At 39.4% G+C, this 10,902-nt stretch overlaps 1 protein-coding gene across 1 annotated transcript; it reads left to right on the forward strand.

Annotated features, from left to right (window-relative positions):
* Positions 1-966: 966 nt before the first annotated feature.
* Positions 967-6,567, forward strand: LOC129282918 (uncharacterized). Its single transcript, XM_054918773.2, has one exon. It carries the CDS (start codon positions 967-969, stop codon positions 6,565-6,567), a length of 5,601 nt encoding a protein of 1,866 aa, XP_054774748.2.
* Positions 6,568-10,902: the final 4,335 nt, after the last annotated feature.

Consider the following 10,902-nt stretch of genomic DNA (forward strand, 5'->3'; position numbering starts at 1 on the left):
TAGTAATTCAGTTTTCCAAACGCATATTTAAATATTGGTTTATCCGAAGAAAAAAAATTCTTCATATTGTCAAAATGTGAGGTTGTAAAAGTTGAAGACAAAATACAAGACTTTGATATCCGTGTTTTGCTCACTGCTAAGTAGTTGAACTACATATTACACATCGCATGCGTAAGTGAACCCCAAATCTTGTTCTCTTATTTGTTGAAGCTCTCACCAAACTTATTCGCATTCAATCAAGTACTAGCGAGGGATATTATTAATCAATATTAACAAGATAAATCATTTTACAGCTTAGGATGTGATTGTTCAAGATCAATGAGAATCTTTAAATCAATGTATTTGTTGCTGCGACGCAATGCGCGCATTAATTGTTACGTAATCAGTGTCATTTTAATCTTGATTGCTGCGTCATGGTTGCCATGTATATTTGCGCATAATAATAATAATAATCATAATAGTTGCGCGCGTGTTATTAATATTTGTCATGGTTTCAGTATTAACGTTAAAAGGAAAAAGGCTGTGTCAAGTATACAGAAAGAAACAGAAAGCCATATTTGGTAAGTTCGATTACTTTTATTGGATTATTAATTGCACTCTGTTATTACCAAATATTTATTATGAGAATAATGATGAATCGATGTTGTTTTAATGTGAATGATGATGATTAACTAAATTATGTAAATATGAATCTAATGTGTAAACGAGAAGATAATATGTCTGTGTATTTATGATTCTTGTATATCTGTTCTATAATTTTCAGAATGTTATCTGCAACGCTTAATCTACAAAATAATTCTTCTGATCAAAATCGACAATCATCTATTATTAAAGAGTTTTTTGTAAATCGTATATGAAACTCGTCCTGTCATTCGTCGTATATTATTGGAAACTCCTCTTGTATAGAGGCAGCCACAATAACATTCAAATTAAGCATCAAGCTGAATAACATTCAAAAAGCTGACAATGGACATGATGGAGAGAAAAGATAAGCATGATAAGGAAGAATGCGGATCTCTCAAGTCAAAGTGCAGTTCCACGAGGACCGGAGTAAGTCTAGCGGTCTCTGTAGAGCTGGAAATGTTGGAGTTAAAAAAGAAGGCCGCCGCCATGCAAGCAAAATTGTCTTTCAAAGAAAAGGAAAAGAAAGTAAAGGAAATGGAAAGAAAAGCCAAGATGGCACAAGAAGCATACGAAGAGATGCAAGATGCATTAGTCTGCGAGATAGAACTCGCAGAAAACGAAGCTAAGTTAGAAGTGCTGGAAGAATTTGGAAAGGAGAATGGATTGGAGAAATCATCCCTATTGGAAGGACTTGGTGTCAATAAAGAAGCTGATATGGAGAGATTTCTGAAGTCATCCGAGGCAGATGTAACGCCTCCTCCAATTCTTGTAGCGGGGCAGTCGCCGCAGAATTTCCAAGTACCTTCTACCCAACAGTCAGGATGGGAGCAGATTGCCAAATCACTGGAAAGATGTGTTACTCAGCTCGGCAACGTAAGTCTCCAACAATGTGCCGCTAATCAGGAAATGTCGGCATCTCTTCAGCTACCTAAGATAGACATTCCCATCTTTAATGGAGACCCCATGACCTACCCAATGTGGAAGCATGCATTCATAAGTATGATAGATAGCAAGCCAATGGGATCTACCACCAAGTTGATGTACCTGAATAATTATGTAACAGGAAAACCAAAGGATGTCGTCCAGCATTTCATGCTGATAGGAAGTGAAGATGGCTATGAAAGAGCGATGAGTCTCATAAGTGAGAGATATGGAAATCCAAGCATCGTTAGCACAGCCTACATGAATAAACTTGCCGCCTGGCCAAAGATAGGACCGAAGGATTGCAACGGTTTGATGGAGTTCGCAGATTTCCTAGGAAAAGTAAAGGCAGCAAAGCAATCAGTAAAATCTCTTGGAATCTTAGATTATCCACAGGAGAATGCCAAACTTCTAGAGAAATTGCCTGTATATCTCGAAGGAAGATGGAGAGATGAGATTGACCGTCAGAGAGAAAACATCGACCAACAAGAATATCCATCATTCTCAAAGTTTGAAGAGTTTGTGAGAAGGGCAGCTAACAAGGCCAACATCCCTGAACTTGCAGGCCTCAGAGAAACCTCGAGAAGTCTTGGAGCATTGGGTCCTAAAGCAAGAACCTTCGCTACAGATGGAAGGAGGGTAAAATCGGAATGGTCGAAAAATGGAAGCTATGCAAAATGTCCTTGGTGTAAGGAAGACCATACCCTAGATGAATGTGATGATTTCGTCACCAAGCCTATGTATGACCGGAAGGCATTTTTCTTCAAGCGGAGACTGTGCATGGGATGTGGGATGACAGATAGTCATCGTATCAAGGAGTGCCAAGATCGACGATCGTGCAAGGAATGTGGGGGTAGCCATCTGTCCTGTCTACACTATGCTACCAAGAAGACTGAGCATGCAGGGTTTGCCAACTGTACTACAGTATGCTCAATCCAGGATCAAAACGGCAGAGATCATAGTATGATTGTACCAGTCTGGGTGAGACATCAAGAAAATCCAAGTAAAGAGTGTCTTGTGTATGCAGTGCTTGATGATCAGTCAAATGTAAGCTTCATGTCAGAGAAACTGCGTGACAAACTCGGCGTAAAGGGAGCTTCAACAAATCTGCAGCTGACAACAATGCATGGAAGTTCTAACATCGAAAGTAAGAAAATCAAGGGTCTGGAGATACAAGACTATAATAAGGAGCATGTAATTCAACTACCAGTGGCCTTTGCAAGACAGGAAATACCAGCCAGCAGGTCACAAATACCCAAGAAGGAGGTGGTAAATCACTGGCCTCATCTTCGTCAAGTTGCGGATGAAATGATACCCTATGATAGAAACATTGATGTGTCACTCTTGATCGGAAACGATTGCCCAAGAGCTATCCGGCCTCGACAAGTAATCACTGGAGGGGAGGATGATCCCTATGCTCAAAAATCTCTCCTAGGTTGGGGAATTATTGGAAAAGTCTGCCTGACATCTGAAAGTTCAGGTGCTGTTGTTTGCAACAAAGCTACAAGTTGTGAGAGCGTGAAGTTTGCAGTCCCGTCAACAGCGAAAGAAATCCTCTGCCCGCAGAAAGTCATTGCGATTCTTGAGAAGGACTTTGCTGATGAAAACATGGGAGGGCAGTCTATCTCAATGGAGGACAAGAAGTTCCTGCGAATCATGGAGAAAGGAATAAGGAAACGACCAGACGGACATTATGAGATGCCCCTCCCTCTCAAGACGCCTAACACATCGCTACCATACAATCGCAAAGTAGCAGAGAACCGATGGAAACAACTAAATGCCAGGTTTAGAAGGAACCCAAAGTTTATGGAAGACTACATAGAATTCATGAAAGATGTGCTTGAAACATGTGCTGAAAGGGCTCCCTCTAACTACAAACAAGGAAAGGTAAACTATGTACCACATACTGGTGTCTATCACCCCAAAAAGCCAGGGAAAATACGTGTGGTCTTTGATTGCTCAGCAAAGTGTGAAGGAATCTCACTCAATGACAACCTCCTACAAGGACCAGACTTGACCAATGGCTTACTTGGAGTACTGTGCAGGTTCCGCCAAGAAGAAGTTGCTGTCGTTGGAGACATCAAAGGAATGTTTCACCAATTCTTCGTATCGGAGGAAGATCGGGACCTTCTCCGTTTCTTGTGGTGGGAAGATGGTGACCCAAACAAAGACGTGATCGAATACAGGATGAAGGTTCACCTATTCGGCGCTACTAGCTCACCTGGATGTGCTAACTATGGTTTCAAGAAAGCAGCAGATGATGGCGAAGCTGAGTTTGGGTCTGATGCAGCTTCATATATTCGAGATGACTTCTATGTCGACGACGGACTTAAGTCAGTTGCAACGCCAGATGAAGCCGTGAGTGTCATGAAAGCAAGCCAAGCAATCTGCAGTAAAGCTGGACTGAGATTACACAAGATAATGTCTAACAATAAGGAGGTTCTGCAGAGTTTTCCCATCGAAGACAGAGCTAAGGGTATTGCTGACTTGGACCTAGAAGTTGATCCACTACCAATAGAGAGAGCATTAGGTGTATTCTGGTGCGTGGAAAGTGATACATTGCAGTTCCGAATTGAGCTTAAAGATCGCCCTCTTACTAGACGGGGAGTTCTATCTACTGTTGGCTCAATTTATGACCCTATCGGCCTTGCAAGTCCAGTGACTCTGAGAGGAAAGCAGATTCTCCAGGACCTCTGCAGAAGGAAACTTGATTGGGACAGCCCCTTACCCGATGACGTCAGACCACAGTGGGAGAAATGGAGATCTGAAATAAGTGAACTCGAGAAACTTAACGTCCCAAGATGTTACAAGCCTCCAAACTTCGGCAAGGTAAAGTGTACAGAGTTACATCACTTTTCAGATGCAAGTTTTGATGGTTACGGACAGTGCTCTTATCTTCGCCTGGTGAATGAAGAGGACAAAGTGTGTTGCTCTCTTGTGACAGCCAAATCAAGAGTAACCCCACTCAGACAAATGACTATTCCTAGACTCGAACTGACGGCTGCCACTGTATCAGCAAAGATGAGTACATTTATAAGGAAAGAATTGACAGTGGCTAAACCTCAAGAATTCTTCTGGACAGATAGTCAAGTGGTCTTGGGTTACATTCGTAACGAAGCAAGGAGATTCCATGTCTTCGTGGCAAATAGGGTGCAACAGATACATGACGAATCAAACCCCAAAAGATGGTTCTATGTGAACACAGAAGACAACCCTGCTGATGAGGCGTCTCGAGGGATGACAGCAAAGGAGCTCGTTGAAAGTAGCCGCTGGCTGGTTGGACCGAAGTTTCTTCATGAGAAAGGAGAATTCAAGATTCCTATAGAGCAGTATAAAGCCAGCTGTGAGAAAGATGACCCAGAAGTTAGACATGTGTCGACTTTGTCTACATTGACTGCTAGAGCCAACCACTTCGAGATTAGTCGCCTCCAGCATATCTCAAGCTGGCAACGTGCCAAGAGAGTGGTAGCACTATGTATGATGTTCAAAAGTAAACTACGAAAGAGAGAAGTGAAGAGGAAGACAAGCCCTAAATTGAACCGTCCACTCAAACGTGTAATCATGACGGTTGCAGAAGTCGATGCAGCAGAAACTGAAATAATCCAAAACTTGCAGATAGAACATTTTCGTGACGAATTGATGGTACTTCGCAACTTAGGCTCTGGTGAGCAAAAGGACAGACAGACAGCAAGGAAGAGAAACAGTGAAATCAAGCCAATCAGTTCTCTATATCGTCTAGATCCATATATTGGCAGTGATGGTATCATGCGAGTTGGTGGACGAATCGACAAAGCTGCCGTACCTGACGAAATCAAGCATCCCGTCATCATGCCGAGAAATTCTCATATGACAACATTGCTCATAAGACACAAGCATGAGCAGGTTAACCACATGGGAAGAGGAATCACACATAATCAACTGAGACAAAATGGATACTGGGTGATTGGTGGTTCTTCTGCAGTTTCCAGTATCATATCAAAGTGTGTCTTGTGCAGAAAAATGAGAGGACCATTGCAGCAACAGAAGATGGCAGATCTGCCAAAAGATCGCCTAGAACCGGCACCCCCATTCACATACTGTGCTGTGGACTACTTTGGACCTTTCAACATCAAAGAAAAAAGAAGTATTGTGAAAAGATATGGAGTACTTTTCACTTGTATGGCATCAAGAGCCATTCATCTAGAAGCAGCAAATAGTCTCACAAGCAGTAGCTTCATCAACTGCCTCCGGCGGTTCCTCACTCGTCGTGGACCAGTCAGACAGATCAGATCTGATAGAGGGACGGCTTTCGTTGGCGCTAGAAACGAGTTGCGGGAAGCAATGAGAGAGTTGGACCAGGAATCTATCCAGACGTATCTACTTGAGAATGGAGTTGATTGGATACCCTTCCAGATGAACACGCCGAGTGCATCTCACATGGGAGGAGTTTGGGAGCGCCAGATTGGTACAGTACGCAGAGTCCTTGAACCCCTCCTCATTAGTTCAGGGTCACAACTAGATGATGAATCCTTCCAGACGTTCCTTACTGAAGTAGAGTCAGTTGTCAATTCCAGACCACTGTCTACAGCTTATCTATGTGCAGGAGATGCCCCTGAACCGTTGACCCCGAACCATCTGCTAACCATGAAGGCAAAAGTTGTGATGCCTCCCCCAGGCAAGTTTCAGCGAGAAGACGTATATGCTCGGAAGTGGTGGCGTCGTGTGCAGTATCTAGCGAACGAATTCTGGAGTAGATGGAAGCGTGAATATCTCCAAGACATCCAAACAAGACAGAAGTGGGTCCATCCAAAGCGTGACCTCGCGATAGGCGACATCGTCATTGTAAAAGACTGCAGCGATACTCGAAGTCAGTGGCCACTAGGAAGAGTGACAGAAGCCTACAAATGTGATGACGGTCGAGTTCGTAAAGTGAAACTGATCATGGCTGATCGCGATCTTCGAAAAGACGGTAAACGTAAGCATGAGCCTAGATTTTTGGAAAGACCCATACATAAGCTCGTTTTGATCCTGGCAGATGACTAGATTTGTTCTTAATGTGATACTGACACTATAACAGAAAGAGACTGCTTTTTACATGGGCTAGTATAATCTACGCGAAAGACATTTAGGGATTCCCCCGCAAGGAGCCAAACACAAGAACAATTATACTGTTATATTATTATCGTTTATTTTTATATCAATAGGCAATTAGCAGATTGATATGCAAAGTTATTGATAGCTTGGAAAATTGTTTCTGTGCTTTTTGAATATGTGATATTTCATTTTGGTTTGTTCAACCAAATAAGCGAAACATTGCTTATATTGCAACGTGCATTATTTGGCATGATACATATACACATTTAATATATTATATTCTTGATGTTTCAAGAATCAAATTGGATCAAGGAAATGCATTTGAAAAGAAAAAAAAGGCTTGCTATATTTTGAGATATCGTTCAAAATATTGTATTATGCATTCTTTTATTTATCATTTTATGATTTTATCGTATAGTTTTGACCTGAATGTGCTTTCGAACGTTTGAAACTTCGAACTATTAGAATTATTCACTTATCAAAGTGTGATGAGAGCATGCAAGCATAATACTAAAGCATGAATACTTTATTGTTTATTGATATTTTTAAAAGTGGTTTATAGTATTGTTATTTTTATGCAAGCGCTATAGATATTTCTAATTGAAGTTTATAAGTATATATATATATATAAGTAACTGTTTTGGATAATCAGTTAAAGGAGCCATGTTGCTGCGACGCAATGCGCGCATTAATTGTTACGTAATCAGTGTCATTTTAATCTTGATTGCTGCGTCATGGTTGCCATGTATATTTGCGCATAATAATAATAATAATCATAATAGTTGCGCGCGTGTTATTAATATTTGTCATGGTTTCAGTATTAACGTTAAAAGGAAAAAGGCTGTGTCAAGTATACAGAAAGAAACAGAAAGCCATATTTGGTAAGTTCGATTACTTTTATTGGATTATTAATTGCACTCTGTTATTACCAAATATTTATTATGAGAATAATGATGAATCGATGTTGTTTTAATGTGAATGATGATGATTAACTAAATTATGTAAATATGAATCTAATGTGTAAACGAGAAGATAATATGTCTGTGTATTTATGATTCTTGTATATCTGTTCTATAATTTTCAGAATGTTATCTGCAACGCTTAATCTACAAAATAATTCTTCTGATCAAAATCGACAATCATCTATTATTAAAGAGTTTTTTGTAAATCGTATATGAAACTCGTCCTGTCATTCGTCGTATATTATTGGAAACTCCTCTTGTATAGAGGCAGCCACAGTATTTATTGTTGGTATTGGGGTGGCTGGACACATATAGCAAGTATTATAAAACCAGGACATGATCATGGAAAGCAACTGCAGTTTGAGTAAATAAAAATAGACGCTATAATACAGCTTAAAATACGTTTATTTTCAGTACTGGCAGGCCTAGGATCATGATAAAAGATACTAAAAGTTGGCAAGTACTGTGTGATAACGGCATGCATTCTTATCAAGTTTTGCACAAACATTTACAAAGACTGTTTATTCTTTTAAAAAACCTCCATTGAAACTTGCCTCACCTCCTTTTAAATTTGTAGTACAGTTTATTCTTTAAAAAAAAAACCTCCATTGAAACTTGCCTCACCTCCTTTTAAATTCGCTTCACCATAATTTGTAGTACAGTTTATTCTTTTTAGAATAAACCTCCATTGAAACTTGCCTCACCTCGCTCCATTTAAATTTGTTGTATTGGCTTCACCATAATGCAGTCTATTCTTTTTAAAAACCTCCATTGAAACTTGTCTCACCTCTTTTTTAATTTGTAGTACAGTTTATTCTTAAAAAAAAACCCTCCATTGAAACTTGCCTCACCTCCTTTTAAATTCGCTTCACCATAATTTGTAGTACAGTTTATTCTTAAAAAAAAACCCTCCATTGAAACTTGCCTCACCTCCTTTTAAATTCGCTTCACCATAATTTGTAGTACAGTTTATTCTTTTTAAAAACCTCCATTGAAACTTAATGCCTCACCTCCATTTAAATTTGTAGTACAGTTTATTCTTTAAAAAAAACCTCCATTGAAACTTGTCTCACCTCCTTTTAAATTGGCTTCACCATAATGCAGTTTATTCTTTTAAAAACCTCCATTGAAACTTGCCTCACCTCCTTTTAAATTGGCTTCACCATAATGCAGTTTATTCTTTTTAAAAACCTCCATTGAAACTTGTCTCACCTCCTTTTAAATTGGCTTCACCATAATATTCAAGTAAGGTATATTCATTCTTTAAAAAAAAACATAATTGTTCACTTCACTCTACTAGATCAATTGGCTATATATAATACCTTTTATTCTACACTATTCTTCCCTTAAAAAAAAAACCTGATTGTACTCCTGCCTCCCCTGATCTGACATTATAGTGTTATTATCTCTTTATATCGGAAACTTCGTTTTACCGAATTGCACTCTCTCCGAAGCGGTTTAAAGTCGTAGACAGCATGGAATACTACCAGCCGATGGTACACACACACACACACGTTATTTGACAACTTGTCTCTGGAGCCAAAGTTCCTCGCATATAACTATCCTGTATCTGCATGCCTGCACGCAGTGTGTATTGAACACGCACGACCACGATCTAATGAATATTCATCGGCGAGAGTGACGTCATTTTACGAGTCTCCTTTCAAACTTGGTTCATAAGTGCCTACCGTCAGCGAGCCCCCGTCACATGATCACATGATCGGTAAGTGTTAGACTTCTTTTAAGCAAAGTAATTAATATATTTGAATCTTATGAGTAAGAATGAGATAATTTTTACTATTTTTTTATTAAAAGGAAGTTTTATTTAATTTTTAATTTAATTCTGTACTTTTTTGGCAATTTATTGAAAATTGTTAACTTTTTAACCTTGAAAAATGGATTTAGGTTGGGGATGCGCCTTTATCTAAAGTTAAATTCTGATCACGTGCGTCGATCTCTGTACGTCAGGTGATAACTATTGTTTACGCTCACTGGGCACTATAATAGTTCGATATTTGAAAAAAATAGTTTAAAATTCAAGAAAATTGTGTAATGTTTAAAAAAACAACATGATAACAAGATTGACTAACCATGGGGCCCCATGTGATCAGTGATACTTAAAGAAGTCATATTCTCACCTTCATCTAACCAATCATTGAAATCTGGAGTTCTTCCAACTTAGCGCATATATAAATTTATATAGTCTTCAAGAAGGGCGACAATTAGACGTTAGCTGAAAATTAGGCCTACCGTCCATACCATACCAGTATGATCTCCAAGACACTTGAGCACATAGTTGTGTCGTCAGTGATGAAGCACCTTGACTCTCACTCCATTTAGTCTCCCGCCAACATGGATTTAGAAGAAAACACTCTTGTGAGACGCGGACTGTTGTCCTCTTCTACTATTATGACTGGCGACCCTTTTCTACTACTGTATGTTCTCTGAAATAGTTTGATACTATATTTATGTGGGAGGTGCTAACGCTTGGATGATCAGGTTTTTCTCTTATCTGCAGCAGGTGCGGATCCAGGAGGGGGCCGAGCCGGCCCCGCCCCCCCTATTTTTTGACAACCTGCAGAAAAAAGTGTACTCTTTAACTTGATAGAAACTACGAAAAACAGAATGAAAAGTAAGAGAGAGTTATTATACCCATGATGTGTAATTTATAGCCTCGTAACGGCCGGCCCGACCCCGAAAGGAAACAAGAAAAAGGTAAGGGGAATTAAGAATTGGAAAATAGCTAGACTTTATATAAAAATTTTCGCTCGCGCTTCGCGCTCGCATTGCCTGTGTAATGAATCCCACTCAAGAGGATTAAAATAATGACACTTAATATATCCAGTTCTGAAATCAATTTGCACACAATATTTTAGCTCGCACATCAAGCTTTAATTCATTATCATTTTGTTTGATTTGCACAAATTGTTATATACAAATTTTCAGCTCGCCCTGCGCGCTCGCATTGTTTGATTTGTGAGATATCCTCTTTGGAAATTCTTTCCAAAATTTGTCAAAATGCTCCTTTATCATGTCAGTATATCAGAAAATTAAGCTCGTGCTTCGCGCTCGCATAAAATTGTTTGAGACACACAGCTTGTTCTTTATTTAAAAAAAAACGCGCTTAGACTGTCCAGTTTTCAGGTCGGAATATCAAAAAATTTGAGCTCGCACTTCGCACTCTCATTATTTAATTGGTGAAACTTGTATCCTCTTCATTAATCACTAAAAACAGTCCTAGTTGAGTCCCTTTTCACGTTACTATAATAAAATTTCGGCTCGCGCTTCGCGCTCGCATTGTTTAGTTGGATACTTATCTTTG

The sequence above is a fragment of the Lytechinus pictus genome, chromosome 14 (genome assembly GCF_037042905.1).
Source record: "Lytechinus pictus isolate F3 Inbred chromosome 14, Lp3.0, whole genome shotgun sequence".
Classification (NCBI taxonomy): domain Eukaryota; kingdom Metazoa; phylum Echinodermata; class Echinoidea; order Temnopleuroida; family Toxopneustidae; genus Lytechinus; species Lytechinus pictus.